At 43.2% G+C, this 22633-nt stretch overlaps 2 protein-coding genes across 2 annotated transcripts in view; one reads left to right on the top strand and one right to left on the bottom strand.

Moving 5' to 3' along the window:
• Positions 1–12185, top strand: part of LOC118263056 (seminal metalloprotease 1-like) — a 418985-nt gene extending 406800 nt beyond the window's left edge. Inside the window, exon 7 of the mRNA XM_050697572.1 lies at positions 12176–12185. The gene's annotated coding sequence lies outside the window, so the exon portion shown is untranslated. The remainder of the gene's footprint in view (positions 1–12175) is intronic.
• On the bottom strand, positions 106–1901 carry LOC118262478 (RNA-binding protein 45). The gene is made up of 2 exons (XM_035573876.2): positions 1759–1901; positions 106–1667 (listed from the first exon to the last, which is right to left on the bottom strand). Exon 2 carries the CDS (start codon positions 1664–1666, stop codon positions 239–241), a length of 1428 nt encoding a protein of 475 aa, XP_035429769.1. The 5' UTR covers position 1667; positions 1759–1901; the 3' UTR covers positions 106–238.
• Positions 12186–22633: the final 10448 nt, after the last annotated feature.

Below are 22633 nucleotides of genomic sequence, written 5' to 3'. Positions count from 1 at the left end.
GTATGGACTTTTAATATTTAATTGATACCTATAAGGTGAAACATATTCATAGGAAGGACCTCCGGCAAAGATTATTTCATAATCTCTGCTCCAGATTGAAATTAATTCTTGTTTTTGAATTCACACTTCGTTTATTATGTCAAAGCTACATTGTCATATAATTATTATGCTAGTCAGTAGTAAAGTAAGTTGTCCTTTATTGTGAGAGGCATTGTCCACTGTCTGTCTGTCATTTTGTTCATTGTTCTATCATTCTCCTCTTTCTTGGAGCTCTTTCATCGTCTGCTTCTAAAACTTTTATTCGGACACCACAAACTTCTGCTCCGTGTAACACCTGCATTGCAGTATCGGCAGATTTTGAACAGGCATACCGAGCATAGCCAACAGTCTTATTGGGTAATGTATAAACATTAATAAGGTTCCCGAACCTACAGAATATGTCACGTAAAACTGTCAAAGGAGGAGGTTGAGGCTGGCACACCAAGAAACATCTCTTAGCAACAACACTGTCAATGTCAGCCAGTGGCTGCGGAGGAGGCAACTTCACACTACAGTAGCTCAAGTCATTCGTGTCATAGGCAACATCATCTGTAGCTCCTGTCGTGGCCAGCTTAAGCAGCCTGGAAGCTTCACCAATAGCTTCAGTTAACTGAGCTAAGTCAGGATTAGGGGACTGAGCAGAACTAATAGCTTTCTTCAAATTAAATGCAGCATCTGACAATTTATTGAAATTTTGATTATGCATATCAAACCTAGATATCTCAGGCTTCACAAATATTTTCAAACCAGGTGGATACTCAAATTCATTCAACTTGTCAACTGCATACGCAGCAGAGACCGGATTAGAATAAGAAGCAAGACCTGTGCCGCAGCGACGATTTACATCAATAAAATATTGCAAATCTATAAGACCGGGAATAAGGTCAAATAAGTTTTCAACATTAATTCTAGTTAAATTTGGACAACACATGAAGGTTACTCTGGTGTAACCCTTAGCAGGAGTGTTCATCATGGACACAAGAGTAGCATTACTGCACGAAGGGATGTTGATTAACTCATTGATATTTGAATCAAACATAGATTCAGAACGTCTCACATAGTTCTCTTTAGGCATAGCAAATATAGCACGGTATTTCCTGTCACACTCTTCAAAAGCAGTGGCTGCTTCAGAGAATTTGCTATATGAGACATAAGCAAAACCTTTAGGATTACCAGTTACACGATCTCTTTGAATGACGACAGACACTACATTACCGTACTGACTGAATGTCTCCTCTATCTCCTTTTCAGTGGTTATCTGAGGTACCGTTATGAACAGCCTTTTATATTTGTTCTCATTGTTATCTTCCGTGTGGATATCGGACCGACTAGAAGCTACCATCACCTTTAACGTGCGACCGTAGCCTTTAATCGATTTTTTATCCATCGCTTCCAAAGCATGCGCCGCTTCACTAGTTTTAGAAAACTTTATGTACACAACTCCTTTCGACTGCCCTGTTGCATGATTGCGTGGTATCCGTATGTCCTCGATTGACCCAAATTTTGAGAAAGCTTCCCTGAAATCTTCCTCAGTTAAGCGGCGTTCGCAAACAATAAACAACCTGGAGTATGGAGGTGAATCTTCCGATCCGCCGTCCTCATTTCGCCTTGGTTTGCTGGTACTCATACTTGGAAACAAATCAAAAGATTAATTCAACTTTAATTGGAAATTAATGGTAAAATACCATTAGCTCATCAAGTCGTCAATAAATAGTTTACCTTTCGTCTCGGAACTTTCAATTCCAAAATATAATATTGACAACGACGCAATAGCGACACTTGACAGTATGCCCATGTCATGTGAGTGTCAAGTGTCAAGTTTGTTAGTATTGTCAATTTAAAGCCATAAACATTTAATTTTATAGAAAAATCTATATAAATGACCAGCGACATTTCTAAACGGTTTCATTTAGCTTCTCCAGTTTGTTAGGGTCAAAAATTAGTAATACCCCCTTCCTGACGATTGAACAATCATCTGGTATTTTGGTGTGATATTTGTCGTAGACATTTTTTTTTAATCAAGAGTAACTTAAATACGAAATATATTTGGTATACACATGGATGGGTCAGCAACAAGCAGTGGACAAAGACGCGTTAAAATGATGGTGTTATGAATTATAGAATTAATCACACGCGACACGATAAATTATGCGTCTAAAAATAATAAAATACAATAAAATAACCACAATATTGTAATAAAAGTATTTAAAAGTACGTAAACTAAAATAAATAAGTCGTATAATAAGAGTAAATTATTAGCTCCATTTACTCTTCGATTACCTTATTTTACATTTCCCCATGTTACACAGCGGTTAAGCTAACTCAAGACTAGTTAAAAGACTACTTTGGAATGATTTTATAAAGGATTTGACTAAAGGAACGTATATTATACATACAAATTAAATATTATTTTTTTTCTTCTCATTCTTTCAATGAAAGTTTCAAACTACACGACTCATTAACGACTAGTAGTCGTTGGAAAAATATGGCTACCCGAAAGTAAATAACAACGTTATTCGACTTTGGTGAAATTGACCCTTAAACATTTTACCGATGACTTAGTTTACCTGGTTAAACTTAATTTTGATCTAATTTGGGATTACAACATTCATGTAAAAATACCTATTGTATTATGCTTCACGTATTTCTTATAACTTTCGTGAGACATATTAAATTATTTAATTTGATTTAAAAAATCAAAATATTATTTTACTGGAAAAATAGTTTTGAATTTTACAAACGAAATAAATAGAATAATAGAAATATGTAATAGAATCTATAAATAAATATTAACACACTAGCGCCATTGTTTTTATTGGAATGTAGCAATTCAAAGACATTTCAAAGAACCGTTGCATTCAAAGATTATTTTTTTTTTAGTCTTGCAACATTTTTTTTATTTATGCTGTGTGACATTCCGCGAAAGAAATATTTTATCATTTTTTAAAGGAATTGTTACAATTTACAACGTTAAATATCAACCAAAATCCTTAAATTGTGCTTGTCTGTAGTATACAACATCATCACACAACATTTTGTGGGACTATCTCGTTATGTGCGTTATCTTTCAATACCGTGGACGATGTGTTCAGTTGTGCTTTGGAGCATGTCGAATGTAGTCAAATGGTTCAGAGCAGTCAGTGAGAGCGCTCCTGCGTCCGATGTTGTTTGTTTTGACTCCGGACATTGAAGTAAACATTGTAGTCAGGACATATCATCGATAGACGATGTTCGATTGAGAACACTTCTGTCTTATTTAATATTCTAGTCTTCATTCTTCCATATACCCTCAAGTTTTGTGTTATAAGACTATTCAAGGATTGTTCAGTTATTGTGTGACGGACTCGGACTATTAACGTGAAAAATGTTCAGCAAGCACTATGAGACAAGGCTGCTGCAGCAGTGCAGCCCCTTGAGCAAGAAGCAATGCATCAGATTCCCAGCAGAACACACAAATGGAGACAGATTTACGCCTTGTCGAGCTGGGAACAACTGGCAGACGGCATTCCAAGGTAAATAATAGATTTATAGGCCATAGACCAGTAGTATATTGGGTAACAATTAGATTATTAAATCAAGCGAGCACAATTTCATATTTGGAACATGTCTAAGGTTAAGGTTACAATAGTTTGTTATTGGATTCCATATTTAAAATTAGTTACACAAGAAGCGGTAATGATTTAGGACAACAAGATAAGATGTTGAGTAAATATGAAGAACTTTAATTTTGTTATCTTGAATGCTACACTTTATTGATTTACTATGATTGGGAAATTATTATTAACTATTTGTTATCAATACAATTTGTTATTAGATATTTGAAATCTTCACATAGCTACTTATTAGTTTGTATATTATATTTGTAAATACAATTTTCAACTAACTAATTAGAATGAGTTATTTTCCATAATTGTAGGCCTAAAATGTTTGCAACAATTATGATATTTTTTTCCTGCATAGACTGTGATTTTGTTAATGTGGGTAAAAATATTATTTATCTATAATTTTAGAAATAAGGATAATTATAAAACCATATTTTTGTCACAAATATTTCCATCATTTTAGATTATTACAAATTGGTTGTTGATGTTTAGAAGCTAATTCAGGTCATGTGATACTTAAATATTACTTTTACTGACATAGAAATGTTTAAATAACTATCTGTTTTAATTATGACATAAAAGTAGGTATGTAACATGGTATTATTAATTAAAATAACACTGATACTTTATTCCCTGCAACACACACAGGTATAAATTTTTACAAGTATAAATTTTTTGCTGAGTCATGAAAATTTCTAGTTAAGACATAAGCACCATCTGTGATTTTGCAAACATCCATTGGCTATTGCATTTATGTCAATTTTAACTTTAAAAGAATAGACATTTTATCTATGTGCTGTAACATCGTTAACCTATTCGCTCCGCTATACTTAAAAATTGTAGCATAATTTGATTTTAATTATGATAGAAAGCTTCATAGCTTTGCAGTCATTGAAAAATTGGTAGTACTAATATGAAACAAAATAGGTAATTTGATTTCCTGTAAAATACCCAATAATTAATGACGTGACAATATTAAAATTTTGGTGTTTTGTACATTTGTGCATAAGTTATACTGATAAGAGATGATGATGAGAGACTATAAGTAATGATAAGAGACAATAATAAAATTGAGGAAGGTCAATTGTACATTTGTGCATAAGTTAGGTAAAGCACAGCCGCAACGCTTTACGCTACATATTCCCTAATATTCATTGCAACAAGAGTAAAATAAAATTAAGTTGCTCATTGTGTGTCAATGTCCGTGTGCGGCGGTGATCGCTTATATCAGGTGATATGTATGCTCGTTTGCCCCCTATCCCTTAAAAAAAAGACATAGGTGTTCCAAATGCAATATAAATAGTTATACCTGCATATTCTATACATATGTATATGCACATATACATTTGCATACTTTATACACTATCTATGCAATTTTTTTATTATTAAACATAACAACAATTATTTGTTCAATTTTTTTCTAATAAAATGGTATTGAAGTAGGAACTGAAATGATGTTAAAAAAAATTTTTGCTTTTATCTATTTGCAATCAACAATATTATGTGAATTAGTTGAGCACAAAATTTCAATAATTGAGACATTTATTTTCGTTCTTACAAGCCTTTATTTACCTAGCTTTTTAAAATAAATTTCACAGATTACTAATTTTAATTTATTTTTAACTGGGTAGCTGCTAAACTTCCTTTTTTTACATACATAGTTACCAAAAATACTTCATAATAAATATACATTTATGTAAATAGTGTTCTTATCTTACTAATCTAAGAAAGATGACATACAATTATTTATTAGTTTTTAAAACAAATAAATAAGAAAAGCGGATTTACTAGGAAAATGTTGACAATGATGTAAAAACTGCACTGAGCAGGTCAGTGACCTTATTAAAATACCTACTTATGCGGTGTTAGGTACTTATTGTCAAATTAATTCTATATTTTTTACATAGCTTGGAAATATCAAAAGATGTAGGTATAGTGATTTACATAAATTAAAATAATAAATAATTGACGTAACTTGTCGAGTCTATTAGTGCATTAAACACACCAGGTGGAAATTACGTCTCATGAACAATTTTTAATATACATTTTGCAGAAAATATATTTTCTCTACTATGTCTATCTCCATGCGTCGTAGGTCGCATCGTTGCTTACCATCAGATGAGAGAACGCCGCCTTCCCATTACAAAAAGCTCCAAAGTATTCTTACTCAATTTCTCCTAGTTATTTGGCTTCTCAACTTGGCTTGGCTTGGAGGCTACAAGATTTTTTTCATCAATTTTGCCACTAGGATTACTCATCAGCGGTGCGTGTGATAGTGCGACATAGTAATTTGACGGCAAATTTTCGGTACTCACCATACAAAAAGGGTTATTGACGGTATTCAAAAAACAAGCAATGGATATTTCTATTTGTTAATGTTAAATCGAAATACAGTTCCCAGTAGTAGCGCACTGAATAACGTAATAATTTTGATTAACTATGGCTGTCTTCTTATATCTAGCCAGTAATAACAATGCCTATTACTTTTGGTCTAGGCAAAAAACTGATCGTAGCTCAATTTGGTCACGCTTCAGGGATCGGTGATGTGAACAAACCTCACAGGTTTGTCAAGGTTACGTTTTCGCGAGTATTACGACATGCAAAGCATGGTTTCAGTGATAGGTTATTTTCATTTTCAGACTACGAGACGATCGAAAGTTTGAAGTTTTGGATTTTACTAGTAAATCCCGTTCTATTTATCCCGTTTGTTATTTGTCGAATATTGATAATTTCGAAATTATAGAAGTTAGTGGCTAAAACCACCAAAAACGTCGGCCAAATTATAAAATAACCCAATTTATACAAAAATACCAACTGTTTGGCTTCTTCTCTTCCTGGCTCTATTTTAATAGGGACCTAGATCACGACTTCGAGAAGCATATGGCTTACGGAATACGGTAAAGGTGTGGGTGGCTGGAACACTACACCGACAGACATATAAGGTTACGACCGCATGGCAGCCCGTCTACATCAAGCACAAGTCCTAATGTTATAAATAATTACTAAGTGACATCATATTGTCCACAATTTATTCCAATGTTACCTTTTTACAAGGAACACATTTCGTAGCAAATTATGAGATAATAAAGTTATGAAATGTTTGCGGTTACACGATACGCCAAATTGGACTAAACAATTCTCACTGTTGGTTAAAATATTGATGCTTTACCGCAAGTTATCAAGTTTTTACAGTGTGTTTATGTCTGACAGAAGCACTTGTCGGATCAAAGAGAGCTGTAATTTGAAAACGTAATAGGAAACCACGACAAAATGCCATAAAATGTGCAATTTTTTGCCGTTGACTTGCAGATTTCATTTAAATTCTATCTAGGCAAAGTGCTACTCTAAGATAATTCTACAAAATTACATTTTCATTTGCTTCGTGGAAAAAGGTTCCCTTATTACGCAACGAAGATTCTAACCTGCAATTTAGTGAGTAGATTACGAGTGCTTCCATGACAATTTATGATAGTCGTTAGGTAATTTTCTTCCGTATTAGTTGGATCAGGGACGCTGAGGATCGTAATTACCTTAGCTAATTAAGTACGTTTGGAATGTACGCCATTGTACCCACAAGATGCTTGTCTATGCATCTTCAAGTATTTAACGCCGAGCTATTCGGTTACAATAATGACTTAAGTACCTATTGTCTTCTTGTTTTCGGTAAGTAACAAAAAGTAGGTAGCATCGTCTGAAGTTTTCTTTCGCAACACTTATTTTTGCTTCTCAAGCCTTAAGTGTACTAATAATAAATGTTCAGATCAACAAAAAATAGCTATTAAGTGCTGTACCAATCAAAAGTCAATACCTTAAACTTATTGTCTTTTTGTTGGCTACCGCCTAATAGACTGTAATGACAATGATTCGGTCAAAATTTCATATCTAACCGTAATGATAGGTTGTCTGTTCTGACACATACGTTTTATTTTGTTATTTTCTTCCGACCAGAAGTAATTGAAACTGGGCCTAACGGTGCCATTATATAATTTTCTGAACTGATTTTACGCATAACTGGAGCAACTCATTCTTCTCATGTTGTGAGAGTAAAATTTCAAAGACTTGCGAAGTCCGCCAAATGAGTTTAGCTCAGTGCTGATAATAAGGCAAACTTTTTGCAATTCAATTAAGCCTGTTAGAATACCTATGGAAGCGATAAAATCTTCGCTGTCTAACTCGCACCTAATAAATGCGGTAATAAACGAAAGAGATACCACTATACCTTAGTTACACAGGTTTTAGTCTAGACTGTAATCACTTTGGATCTATTAGGCCATATCCGTTTTCTCTAAAACTACCAAAATTGAGATCTTACCTAACATCCTGGCGTTGAAGCAAATTGTTATACTGCGTCTAATAATTGTTTATTTTACTTAGTTATAAAGCAATTTCCACGTAAGCCTTAGAAGGAACATCGCTTCTAAGATAAACTTTATTATTTATCTAATACCTCGCTACTCCACCGGCTAATTATCAGCTTTCCTGTGTACTAATTAGCTAGCAGGGTTAACGGCCCTTCGTTACTTCTCACGTAATTAAAACTCTTTTTGTTTCCTAGCAAAATTAAAAATGCGACTAAATCATGCCATGAACAATGGTGGTTTATTTATAATTCATGGTTCGCGGTTGGCTGCCTGGACGCTATTGTAAATGTATGAACGAGAGAAAGTTTACAAGTCATTGTTTGACTTACCTAGACAAACGTAAATTACGAGTCTTTAATTAGCGTGTAATTTAGAGCAATCATTTTCATGTGTAGAATGAAGTATAGGCCTCTCTCTCTAATGGGGAGCACGCGTTGTTACCCCCTGCTTGACACGTGTTTATCATCGTGTAATATCGATACGAGTGTGGAATTCCTTTGGTTCGTCCTTCCTAAGGACGAGTTTGGTCACTCATGCGCATCCTGCACGTGCTAGTTGCGTACGGAACATAAAGACTCAATGCACGTGGGTTAATTGTATTAGATTACATATTGTTCTATTATTGTGGTTTTATAATGCTGAGTTGTTGTTCTTGAGTTGAGTTTCTAACTTCGTTGATTAATGGCTACCGAAAATTGATCTACTTTTGTATAAAAACTATTAACTTTTTTCTACACATTACATTCAGTTTAAGTTTAGTTTTTTATAACCCTTTAGTTAAAAATAAATGTACTCTGCTCAAAAGTAAAGTTAATTAAGTCGAGTTTATTAATGCCATGTCCAGAGCAAAAAAGCAAAGGCAGTTACTTCTGTTCTTGTAACGTCGTTTTCATATCTTCCTAATTAAAACTTTTTGCTTTTCCAACATTCAATGTGCTATATGATATGATTATGGAATAAATGAGTCTAGGGTTTGGTACGTGGAGCGTGAAGTTTACGTGTGAAGACTGGTCCTACTTAGGGCTGCCTCAGGGGTCCCTACAAAGGGTTGTCTACCTTTACGAAAAAACACCAGCGACATTAAAGTAATAATTTTGTCTGGGTCTATTCGACCATCCCATTCTAAAAAAAACTAGTTACTAGGGGGTTTTCATATTGCCGTACAATAAACCTTTTGTTACCTATTGATTAGGTTGCTAAGAGATCAAATCATCGTTATGTTGTGAGAGATTGCGTAATTGTCTACACAGCCTTGATGGCGACCAAGGCTGCCAATGAGGTGTGTCTCAAAACATTGCACTCCTTTAGCAAATGCAAAATTCTTTCTAGTGTGACTCAAAAATGACTTCAGAATCAGATAAGACATCGTGTTTGTTATTCTTCGTTCGAAACCATGTCTTTTCATTTCCCATTTAGGGCACTATCTCCAATGGTTTCCTATTTGTTCGGAAGGTCCCAAAAAGGTGTGGTACTTAGCCATAATGCTACAGCCTTTTGAGGGGACAGAGATGTGCTGTACTAGTCATTGATGACTCACTTCGTGCACTTTAGCGGTCTTTAAACTCAAAATTTACATAGATTTATGTGTCTAGCTTAAATGCCCACGCATATTTAATATTTTACTTAGATCATGCACGTCTTGTTACTGGGATATTATAATAATTTTAAATATATGGGCGGAAAGCTTGCAATAATACATTAGCTTTTCCGGCGCACTTCAAATAATCGTGTCGGTTGTGATATTTATAGATATTGTTTTGTATCCACTTGGTATAATTGATTGGATAGACGCCTCTTTGTCGCACTTATGAACGATATGGGGTCTTTTAATTTATAAAAAAGCTAAAGTTAGCAGCCCTAAACCTATCGCGTGCCAGAGCAACGAGAGTTGCAGGGCGTTCACACTCAGGCGTATGATAGTTCATTAACATGCATTAGTTAGGGCATTAAAATCACTCGGCCACGACCATTACGCAATATTTTCATGCCCACCTTAGCCGAGATTAACAACTGAGAAAATTTTTTGGAGTCATTTCTTGGAGCACTTGAAATTTTTGTGTCCGACTCGTTAATGATAATAAGTATTTTGACCCTTTCGTGTATGAGGTTACACGTTGGAAGTGTAATATTTATAAATTCTAATGTATTCATAATTAGCATGAAAACCTCGGTAATAATGCCCCTAAAGTTCATCCACAACATTCGCATGAATGATTTCGCACAGATTTTTTCCTTGGCATCGCTGAGGCATGAAGCACCAAGACCTATGATAAAGGACGATGCCCTTATCTACAAATGAGGCTAGTTCCCGATGACTTCTCATCCAGAACGGATTATGTCGGCACGTTTATTTTTGCCTACTGTTGCGAATAGCGTGAGGTCTCAACCGTGTCGAAGGCTTCGTTTGGGTCATTTGATCGCTTTTAATCAGCGCCAGGCTCGTCACGCTTCGTGTATAATCTCATGATAGTGTATCATTGGATAGCTTAGTTTTGATTTGATTGAAATTGCTTGCCTTGTACGGCAGAACAGTTTAATGATGAGTTACAATGCGTGGAATGCGTTTCTATTTTGGCAATATAGATGTTGAATTTTTGCAGGTTATTTACATATTTGGTCTTTAACATATGTAACTAATTAAGTCATTTGTTTTATTTTTAATCTAAAACCATTTGTCACAGCGCAGGTGAACACTGGTTTCTAAAACGTCATTAAAGTTTGTTTTTGCTTTTTAGCCAGGCGGATGTAGCGACTATATCCCGCCATTAACAATGGTAATTAAGGGTACATTATACTGATCACAGGAATCTTGGGTCAGAGGTCCCTTGAGTCAATTATAGGTAGTTAATTTTCGTCGCCAGCAGCTATGAGTTGCTTGATTTGAAGTTTTAAAATTTCATTTGACGTATTTTCTATGGACTTGCCCTTTGTCTTTGTTCTCAAAGAACATTTAGTTTCTACTCACTTCATGGTCGGTTTGTTTTCTAATTTAGAGTCTAGTTACTTTGCTGTAAGGTTCGTTTTTGTCCACCGTTTCTCAGCCAAGCTTTCTCAGACTTTATGAGTCGCTTTCCTGCAGTTTCTAAGAGGAGATAAAGTATTTGCTGATTATATTTTAATGTTTACGTATTTCAAGGTGAATGCAATATTATTAACTTTTTAATTACTATTTAATCAATTTGCACTCATTGCACAAATGATAACACAGAAACAAAATATTATGCGTGACCTCTAGTAAGTATGTTTACGCATTAAAAGTGTGATAATATTCCCGAAATTATCGCGAATTTTTTATCAGGTTCTGAACTGTAATAAATGCATACAGCGATAGCTTCTGCAACCTGTACTTGTGATAAATACTTCGTAAACTACTTTAAATGCACACACATGTGCCCTGTGTACGACGGTCTCTTTGAAATGTCGTGAGCTGTTGTTCAAAGTTTTCCCATAGATAGACAAAGTACAGAAGTTATTACCGAACGTAAGTGTGTTAAAAACGGAAATTTAAGAATGAAGAAAATTCTACAAGTGTACCTTATTGTTTGTAAAGAAAGGTAACTAACCGAAAAATGTCTTTTGAAAAATTACATTCAAGTGCCAAGTTGAAAAAAGAAACGAAAGGTCTTCGACTTTTACACGTTTTTGTATTTACCCAGGAAATAATATAAGCTTAAAATAATATCGCACGGCGGAAATCGCACATGTATGCACCTCCTAATAAAACTTATATTGTCCCACTAACATCGGCAACAAATTGCTTGACTTTTGATAACGACTCCTTATCTTAAAGCCATTGCTATGTGCATGAAATTGCGTATCAGCTCTTAAAGTTGGATTATATTTTTAGCATTATCGACTTTCTTGCTATTTGCCTAATTATACTAATTAATCATTGCACTCTTATCTTGATTATCCTGAGTGACTCCAGCAAGTTCGTGTAACTTATTTAAAAAATGTTAACCTCTCTAATTAGTCCCTGTCGTCTTCCACCAAAGTTTTAGGTTCCTAAACAGAGTGATGAATCACACAAGAAAATTTTATACGGATTATTCAAATTCCCTGGCCAGCAGTATGCTAAACACTTCATTGTTACATGTACCAATAGGTATAAAAGGCTTACTGTCATTCAGAAAATATGTCCTTTCTTCAAAAGGAGGTGCCGTCTAAGAAATGTTAAAATCTAATCGAGATAATCAAATTCCACTAAAAGTTTTCGCACAGCTTTAATCAAGCGCCAGATCCAAAAAAGTTGATAGCAAATAATTGCACATGACGTGATGAAGATCATTCTTGCACCTGTGTAAACTTTACACGAGCCCGTCACTTTTGGGTGGGCGAATGCATATTTGCAAATTTTTAACCAACGAATTAACACTTTCGGCCACATCAAGTAACATTACAGATCCATATTTATTTTATCGTAAATCTTTGTCGCCTGCATTGAGATGTACACCTATATAAATCTTGATTCATCATTTCGTGTTTGGATATTGCTATGCTTTTAGCTTATCTTTAATGTTTAGTAATGATTTATGGACGAATTCAGACTAATGAAATGTCATTTTTATTGCATTGTCGTGTAGGTAAGTCGGCATAATAATTCGATCTTTTTCTAATATTGTGACTGCGGACTTTATTTTTATGTCCGCTTTAATAGGAGATTGACATTTTAGACAAGCAAGGTGCATGACATGCGCAACATTCTGTGCACCTATATCAATAAATTAGTATTGACCAGCCTTCAACTTACGATCAGCTGAATCGATGATATCATCACAATTTGCTATTATTTAATATTTGTTTTGTTGCATAAATTTCGCAATCTGTCGCGATTTTACTACAATCGTTGTTTTGATTTGGTTATAAATTTATATTTGGACACAAAAATACTCCACATATTTTTCTTGCTACAAATGCGTATCAGCTGACTGTGATTCAGAATTCGTGGTCGTACGCCATAGTTGGACTTTCAGTATTCCAATCGTATTAGTTGTTCTCAGAAGTTCATTGTACCGATCAGCTGAGTCAACTTGCCTTTTATTTTTACCTTTACATGTTAAGGACAATATTATGGCGACAAAGTTGCCAAACTGTCCAATATTTTGCGTTGGAATCACGTATAGGAAGGACTAAATGGACATTTGTTAAATGGTTTTTTATTTTCCCAAATACAAATTTTATTTCCTCTGTATCAATAAATAACTTGTCGTCAGTGCGATCTGCGATCGTGCATCTCTTTTATTGATTTCGTGCCAAATGATATCATCTGTTTGCACTTCTCGTTGAATAGATGTTCTCTGATTTCATGTATTGACGACAATATTAAAAATATCCTTTTTGTACACTCGGACAAGTCTAGACATGTTGAGTGCCCACCCCGCTGTCAGACATCAGCTGTGGTGCTGCTTTAGGTATCTAACTATCTACTAAGACGACACATACACATTGTTCAACATTCATCATTCACGTCATCAATACGAGGATTTAGTCGAGTTTTTTTGGGCCAATATTTTTATAGACTTGCTCGGCGGTGCCTAACCCTATCACGGAATTAGATGCAAGTTTTTAGACGATGATTCAATAAAATGTTGATTGATGCATGTTTTGATTTCTTCTGTCAATGTATTCTTAATTTATGCAAGATAATTGCTCATATTAGGATTTTACTCAATAAATAATCGACTATAGTCGTTTAGTGATCTAATGATTTTTGTGATGACGTTTGGCATAGCAACAGACATATTAAATGTTATAATAATTATACTAGGTTTTCATAATAGTTTTGGATTGTTCAACGGCGTCAACTGAGTAACTGTTCATTAGGAGGTTTCTGACACCTAACAAGTACTTACAATTTGAAAGTAGGTTGGAGAAATGAAGCCGCTTAGGAAAAGCACTGAAGCGTGCATACAGCCAACTTCTGTAACAGCACGTTTTGTAACCGACGACAATTTCACTAACGAGCCACATACATACACAGACACAGAAACAGTGAGTGCATGAATGTGCACCGTGTTTAGTTTAGCGGTACTCAAATGAAGGCTCGGTTCCTGACGACATTCTAAATCCCTCGCTATTCCACCGTCTGTGAGCAGTAACAAAAGTAAACACTGCTTGTTACTTTGTTTGCCCACTTATGCCAATAGTTATGGCCTCATTGAGGTGCCTGCTACCAGTCGTGCTTACATTGCGCCAAGAAATTATACACCGTGCTACAAAAAACTTATTGAACAGAAGCTCTTATAAGTGGGCAACATTAAATTTGAGGTGTGATGACTGGATAATCGGCCGTGGTTTCCAATGACACATGGCAACTAATAACTAATGATGCTCTGTACAAATATTGTCAGCAGTCTTTTTTTCTGCTTTTTATTCGCTGCTGTTGTTGTATTATTATTGCGAGATTCCAGGCACGTCCGTACCTAGGCAATTGTATTAGATCCAGTTGGATGTCCATCTATTTTCTAACATTGTCACTTGGCATTATTTAAAGCTTAGAACTGGATGATTAATGTCCTAGACATTAGCATGCATTGTTGTTTCTATGTATGTAATTGCTACAGTTTTTTGTATTGTCTCCATTCTTGACACCTGAGTTGGAGCATAAATCAGTTGTCAAAGTGTTGAATTTAGGCCGGTGGTACAATGCCTGGTGATCAATTGACGTCTTCAAGATTTGTTTGTCTGACATCATCATCCAAAGCTATAGTCTGATGATGTTTGACATGTTTGAGCTCGAACATGTCTAGATTATAAGAAGATGAATTTAATTCCTGCCAATGCGGTCGTGTATTTTTTGCCTGCTAAAAATATTGATTTTTCGAGATCATTATAATCGTTGTTAGTAATGAAATGCTTAGCAAAAACGTCATCATATTCTATTGGTATTAGGTAAAAATTGAACAAAAAATATTTTGCATGCAAAAAGCAGAATCGCTCACGATCCCAGCTATGTGTTAAGTAATGAACCACGTTTTTGGTTCAATGCACTCACGAATCTTTATTTTACTGAATATAAAATGCCATGAATTATCAATTCATTTGTATTTAAACTCATTATTTGCATCGTGTGCACGATTCAGTGGACTAAATAACTATCTAGGCATGATTGGCTCTGTAATTTTATGGTTACAACATAATGCATTATGAATGCAGGGTCCTATTTATTAATATGTTGTATCATGTATCCCACATACGATTTGAACAGTACACGTGGGTGGGTGCTTCTCTACAATATCTGAGTCATTTCATTGGCTAGGGCAGACAATTGCGTGCAGTTCAACGCACCGCATTTGGGTTCACAACTAATTTTCCGTTTTCCAATGTTCTTGCGTCAGGTGCCGCTACTGAGAACAAATCGACTGAACTTCACGGATATAGTTGTGTGAGCACGGTCGTCGGCACCGATTCTCTGCACAAGTCGTAACTTGTATTTAGTTTAAGGAAATCTCCGATATTTTATTCTATGAAGTCATTTGTTGGGCTCGCAAAATTACCTAAGTATGACACGCGTTGAAATGCAAATTAAATTGTAAACCACATACCTACTATGTGAGAGGCTTGAAAAAGCGAATAGTTGCTAATTGATGTCATCCGTCAAATCAATTCGCAATTCATCTTGAGATCCTGGAACCTATCTCTTTACACTCTTGCTGTCTACATTACTAAACATCATCTATTAACGGCAATATATTAAAACAACATTAACGAGTCAACCTTCTTAGAATATTTAATGGCATTTAGTGCGTCTGGCATAGTATAGTAAAACAATTGTTGGCCGGGTCACCCGATAAAGTAGAAAGAGCCGATAACCGGTGCATTATGAAAGTACAACACCGCTACTGTACGATAAATTTTCAATACAACTGCGTTGTTTGTGGCCCTATTAGCTGATAAAGTTTCTAAGGTTAAGGAACTTGTCTCTGGTTGTGAAAGCGCAGCGGCGCGGGCGCAGATGCATTAGAACTGCTTACGATGCGCTCGCTGCGTTGGATCCCGTTATTGACCTGACTCTACTAGGTACTAGACGCAAGTACTTGCTTATATGCGCTACGAGCCTAGAATTCTCCCAAGATACAGCAGCGTTCCCAAGCCAGGGCCTGTTGCACTTGCAAAACAGTCGCTTTCTATGAAATAAGATATATAACCCATTTATTGTTCCACTAGAAACACGTTTGTAGCCAACCATTTCTGGGTTATTCGCATTTGACTAAACTATAAACGTTTCCATTTATTTACCTATTTCAAGAAGTAAGTAGGTATGACTGTTGGAATTACTTATTACACAATGTTCTCACAATGACGTAAACACTTGAACATTATTCATAGGAAACGTGCGATGCGGTTTTTTCCTTCACTTCCATCATGGATTAAGGTTTTTATTCATTCGTTGGCACTTTTTCTTTTAAATATATAGCTAATTTACTAAACGATGTTAACATGTTTACAAAGCACGTGCCTTTTATGTCGAAGGATTAAAAACTTGTGTGCCAGCAGTTATTCTTCGAGCTGTCAGAACACCAAGCAGCCTTTTATACTTCTGTTCAAATGAATCATGCGATGCTTTTTCATTCCGATTCAATGCTTTATTTGTTGCTCTACACGTATAATAATTTCTATTAATATTGTACGTGTTTGCACCGCAGCCATTAATTGGCTTTCCCTTCTAATTCACTGGCCTTCACAATGTAACTAGGTAGTTGGCTAGGCCCGTATGCTATCAGTTATCGTTGAATCTAGGCCATGTTATCGACTTGTAGTGCTGCACCTGCTACTTGCCGACAGTAACGCTCCTGCTGTAATTAGTGTTTAGTCACGGCCTATAGATGAAGGTGGAACGAATCTTGATCATTTGTTAACCAAATATGTTTGTGTTGGGAGTTTGTACCGGCAATGGTTTGTATCTCTTGTAACTGGTGTGCTTGTAGCAAAATGAGGTTGTTGGACACCACGTGGAATTTGTAATGTTGTACTTGTTGTACCTCTTAACTTCTCGTATGCCGTATATAACACAAAAATTTCTTCTTTAAAAGAAGAAAAGAGGAAAGATAACAATATAAAACAGATTGTGTCTCGCTTGGATCCGCGTTCCGGCACACGGTTATTAGTTGAAGGTTAAAGGTGACTTCACTTTTACCTAGTTGTTAGATATTAGTCCAGTGGTAATTAAACCATTACACACGGTACTAAGAACTGTCATTCAACCCGACGCTTCACTGTCAACAACCGCGCTTGTTAACATAAAAGACAAAATACTGGTTGTTTTGATCAATGTGAAATCTGTGTAAAATGTGTTAACATTATGTGCAGATAAGAAATTCTATTTAAATGTTACTCTTTCATGAAATGTAAAGTTATCATAGGTATGTAATGTTTGCCTAATCTATTAGTACATATTATTGACGTCGCCTATTTAGCTATTTCAATTTCTACAAATCTGACTCAAGTGTAGGCGCGCCGGAGCCCACTGTCGCATACCTAGATAAGTTAACATTGTACGACGTTTTTTGTATCAGGTTTTTTTTCAACCTGCTACTGAGTCCAGATAACACACATTCTGGACTGTATGACACACTTTCAGGGTATATTGATAAGCATTATCATGGTGAGGCAACATGGTGAGCCAACTCCACTTTCTTCCATTCTATGGATACTTTTATTACTTTTACTTATTTGGTTCTTTCGTAAATTAACCGATGCACCGCACAATTGTTGTTATCACATATTGTGTACAAAATAATTGAAGATAATATTTACTAGAACAATTCTATTGAGTCGTGGTTACGACCAGAAATTGGGGCCAATTTGTGTCCGTACTCCGTGTCCAGGGCAATTGGATGTGGGCAGACACCACGTAGGTGGAGGCCTTGCAAAAGACTGTTACGCTTAGACAATTAGTTGATTCTCACCTCGGAAAAATAGACTCTATACCTTTAATAATTCAGCACGGATTCGCGTCCTGGACGGATGTTGACGAATTTGGCGATGTTCCGAATTAATTATGTCTGTGCCGATGGTCTGTCACGTAGCTAACCAAATATAGTTGCATGTATAACGTCTTCCACCTTGTATGGAGGTGCCCCAGGAAGGAAGAGGTGTGAGTGAACCCGCGCGTGATTTAGCCACACGGGAACAATAATGTTTTTATTCATTACTTCACCATTCAAATGCAATTTGGGGACGTGCTTCCGATGTGCGTTTGTTATTTGGGAAGTGCAGCGACCACGCTTCGCAATGTTCTTCACACGTCAATGCCCTTCTATAAAGTTAGAATTTTAATTCCATCATTTAAATGCAGACTGAATAAAACAGACAGACAATAAAAAAAAACTAGACGCATCGCAGACATTGTGTCATAATACCATATCGTAAATGCACTACCTAATACTTACATCGACATCAAAATCAATTTTATTAATTCGATATGTTATAATTTGTCAATAAAATGTTAAATATATAGTTTATACACTTTTTTATTTAATTTACTTTCGATATAAAATTTCATAATATTGCCAATGTAAGAATTTATGGTAATATTATGCAGTTGATATCTAAAAACATTCAAAAATTATGTATTTTTAAAACTTGTCTAATCCGAAGGCGTTAATTGTGGTTATTTAGTGGTTCTTGGGATCACCATGAATCATTGTCGTCAAGTGCATTGTATTTGTATTTTGTGAATCATAATGCCTGGCCTGGCCTGGCCTGGCCTGGCCTGGCCTGGCCTGGCCTGGCCTGGCCTGGCCTGGCCTGGCCTGGCCTGGCCTGGCCTGGCCTGGCCTGGCCTGGCCTGGCCTGGCCTGGCCTGGCCTGGCCTGGCCTGGCCTGGCCTGGCCTGGCCTGGCCTGGCCTGGCCTGGCCTGGCCTGGCCTGGCCTGGCCTGGCCTGGCCTGGCCTGGCCTGGCCTGGCCTGGCCTGGCCTGGCCTGGCCTGGCCTGGCCTGGCCTGGCCTGGCCTGGCCTGGCCTGGCCTGGCCTGGCCTGGCCTGGCCTGGCCTGGCCTGGCCTGGCCTGGCCTGGCCTGGCCTGGCCTGGCCTGGCCTGGCCTGGCCTGGCCTGGCCTGGCCTGGCCTGGCCTGGCCTGGCCTGGCCTGGCCTGGCCTGGCCTGGCCTGGCCTGGCCTGGCCTGGCCTGGCCTGGCCTGGCCTGGCCTGGCCTGGCCTGGCCTGGCCTGGCCTGGCCTGGCCTGGCCTGGCCTGGCCTGGCCTGGCCTGGCCTGGCCTGGCCTGGCCTGGCCTGGCCTGGCCTGGCCTGGCCTGGCCTGGCCTGGCCTGGCCTGGCCTGGCCTGGCCTGGCCTGGCCTGGCCTGGCCTGGCCTGGCCTGGCCTGGCCTGGCCTGGCCTGGCCTGGCCTGGCCTGGCCTGGCCTGGCCTGGCCTGGCCTGGCCTGGCCTGGCCTGGCCTGGCCTGGCCTGGCCTGGCCTGGCCTGGCCTGGCCTGGCCTGGCCTGGCCTGGCCTGGCCTGGCCTGGCCTGGCCTGGCCTGGCCTGGCCTGGCCTGGCCTGGCCTGGCCTGGCCTGGCCTGGCCTGGCCTGGCCTGGCCTGGCCTGGCCTGGCCTGGCCTGGCCTGGCCTGGCCTGGCCTGGCCTGGCCTGGCCTGGCCTGGCCTGGCCTGGCCTGGCCTGGCCTGGCCTGGCCTGGCCTGGCCTGGCCTGGCCTGGCCTGGCCTGGCCTGGCCTGGCCTGGCCTGGCCTGGCCTGGCCTGGCCTGGCCTGGCCTGGCCTGGCCTGGCCTGGCCTGGCCTGGCCTGGCCTGGCCTGGCCTGGCCTGGCCTGGCCTGGCCTGGCCTGGCCTGGCCTGGCCTGGCCTGGCCTGGCCTGGCCTGGCCTGGCCTGGCCTGGCCTGGCCTGGCCTGGCCTGGCCTGGCCTGGCCTGGCCTGGCCTGGCCTGGCCTGGCCTGGCCTGGCCTGGCCTGGCCTGGCCTGGCCTGGCCTGGCCTGGCCTGGCCTGGCCTGGCCTGGCCTGGCCTGGCCTGGCCTGGCCTGGCCTGGCCTGGCCTGGCCTGGCCTGGCCTGGCCTGGCCTGGCCTGGCCTGGCCTGGCCTGGCCTGGCCTGGCCTGGCCTGGCCTGGCCTGGCCTGGCCTGGCCTGGCCTGGCCTGGCCTGGCCTGGCCTGGCCTGGCCTGGCCTGGCCTGGCCTGGCCTGGCCTGGCCTGGCCTGGCCTGGCCTGGCCTGGCCTGGCCTGGCCTGGCCTGGCCTGGCCTGGCCTGGCCTGGCCTGGCCTGGCCTGGCCTGGCCTGGCCTGGCCTGGCCTGGCCTGGCCTGGCCTGGCCTGGCCTGGCCTGGCCTGGCCTGGCCTGGCCTGGCCTGGCCTGGCCTGGCCTGGCCTGGCCTGGCCTGGCCTGGCCTGGCCTGGCCTGGCCTGGCCTGGCCTGGCCTGGCCTGGCCTGGCCTGGCCTGGCCTGGCCTGGCCTGGCCTGGCCTGGCCTGGCCTGGCCTGGCCTGGCCTGGCCTGGCCTGGCCTGGCCTGGCCTGGCCTGGCCTGGCCTGGCCTGGCCTGGCCTGGCCTGGCCTGGCCTGGCCTGGCCTGGCCTGGCCTGGCCTGGCCTGGCCTGGCCTGGCCTGGCCTGGCCTGGCCTGGCCTGGCCTGGCCTGGCCTGGCCTGGCCTGGCCTGGCCTGGCCTGGCCTGGCCTGGCCTGGCCTGGCCTGGCCTGGCCTGGCCTGGCCTGGCCTGGCCTGGCCTGGCCTGGCCTGGCCTGGCCTGGCCTGGCCTGGCCTGGCCTGGCCTGGCCTGGCCTGGCCTGGCCTGGCCTGGCCTGGCCTGGCCTGGCCTGGCCTGGCCTGGCCTGGCCTGGCCTGGCCTGGCCTGGCCTGGCCTGGCCTGGCCTGGCCTGGCCTGGCCTGGCCTGGCCTGGCCTGGCCTGGCCTGGCCTGGCCTGGCCTGGCCTGGCCTGGCCTGGCCTGGCCTGGCCTGGCCTGGCCTGGCCTGGCCTGGCCTGGCCTGGCCTGGCCTGGCCTGGCCTGGCCTGGCCTGGCCTGGCCTGGCCTGGCCTGGCCTGGCCTGGCCTGGCCTGGCCTGGCCTGGCCTGGCCTGGCCTGGCCTGGCCTGGCCTGGCCTGGCCTGGCCTGGCCTGGCCTGGCCTGGCCTGGCCTGGCCTGGCCTGGCCTGGCCTGGCCTGGCCTGGCCTGGCCTGGCCTGGCCTGGCCTGGCCTGGCCTGGCCTGGCCTGGCCTGGCCTGGCCTGGCCTGGCCTGGCCTGGCCTGGCCTGGCCTGGCCTGGCCTGGCCTGGCCTGGCCTGGCCTGGCCTGGCCTGGCCTGGCCTGGCCTGGCCTGGCCTGGCCTGGCCTGGCCTGGCCTGGCCTGGCCTGGCCTGGCCTGGCCTGGCCTGGCCTGGCCTGGCCTGGCCTGGCCTGGCCTGGCCTGGCCTGGCCTGGCCTGGCCTGGCCTGGCCTGGCCTGGCCTGGCCTGGCCTGGCCTGGCCTGGCCTGGCCTGGCCTGGCCTGGCCTGGCCTGGCCTGGCCTGGCCTGGCCTGGCCTGGCCTGGCCTGGCCTGGCCTGGCCTGGCCTGGCCTGGCCTGGCCTGGCCTGGCCTGGCCTGGCCTGGCCTGGCCTGGCCTGGCCTGGCCTGGCCTGGCCTGGCCTGGCCTGGCCTGGCCTGGCCTGGCCTGGCCTGGCCTGGCCTGGCCTGGCCTGGCCTGGCCTGGCCTGGCCTGGCCTGGCCTGGCCTGGCCTGGCCTGGCCTGGCCTGGCCTGGCCTGGCCTGGCCTGGCCTGGCCTGGCCTGGCCTGGCCTGGCCTGGCCTGGCCTGGCCTGGCCTGGCCTGGCCTGGCCTGGCCTGGCCTGGCCTGGCCTGGCCTGGCCTGGCCTGGCCTGGCCTGGCCTGGCCTGGCCTGGCCTGGCCTGGCCTGGCCTGGCCTGGCCTGGCCTGGCCTGGCCTGGCCTGGCCTGGCCTGGCCTGGCCTGGCCTGGCCTGGCCTGGCCTGGCCTGGCCTGGCCTGGCCTGGCCTGGCCTGGCCTGGCCTGGCCTGGCCTGGCCTGGCCTGGCCTGGCCTGGCCTGGCCTGGCCTGGCCTGGCCTGGCCTGGCCTGGCCTGGCCTGGCCTGGCCTGGCCTGGCCTGGCCTGGCCTGGCCTGGCCTGGCCTGGCCTGGCCTGGCCTGGCCTGGCCTGGCCTGGCCTGGCCTGGCCTGGCCTGGCCTGGCCTGGCCTGGCCTGGCCTGGCCTGGCCTGGCCTGGCCTGGCCTGGCCTGGCCTGGCCTGGCCTGGCCTGGCCTGGCCTGGCCTGGCCTGGCCTGGCCTGGCCTGGCCTGGCCTGGCCTGGCCTGGCCTGGCCTGGCCTGGCCTGGCCTGGCCTGGCCTGGCCTGGCCTGGCCTGGCCTGGCCTGGCCTGGCCTGGCCTGGCCTGGCCTGGCCTGGCCTGGCCTGGCCTGGCCTGGCCTGGCCTGGCCTGGCCTGGCCTGGCCTGGCCTGGCCTGGCCTGGCCTGGCCTGGCCTGGCCTGGCCTGGCCTGGCCTGGCCTGGCCTGGCCTGGCCTGGCCTGGCCTGGCCTGGCCTGGCCTGGCCTGGCCTGGCCTGGCCTGGCCTGGCCTGGCCTGGCCTGGCCTGGCCTGGCCTGGCCTGGCCTGGCCTGGCCTGGCCTGGCCTGGCCTGGCCTGGCCTGGCCTGGCCTGGCCTGGCCTGGCCTGGCCTGGCCT

Source organism: Spodoptera frugiperda, chromosome 12 (assembly GCF_023101765.2).
Source record: "Spodoptera frugiperda isolate SF20-4 chromosome 12, AGI-APGP_CSIRO_Sfru_2.0, whole genome shotgun sequence".
Taxonomy (NCBI): Eukaryota; Metazoa; Arthropoda; class Insecta; order Lepidoptera; family Noctuidae; genus Spodoptera; species Spodoptera frugiperda.
The sequence above is the reverse complement of the archived record's forward strand: the minus strand, read 5'-3'. Positions and strand labels throughout refer to the sequence as shown.

Bases quoted from the DNA above. Each gene is read 5' to 3' on its own strand.
- LOC118262478 (XM_035573876.2), bottom strand. From the start codon at position 1,666: ATGAGTACCAGCAAACCAAGGCGAAATGAGGACGGCGGATCGGAAGAT.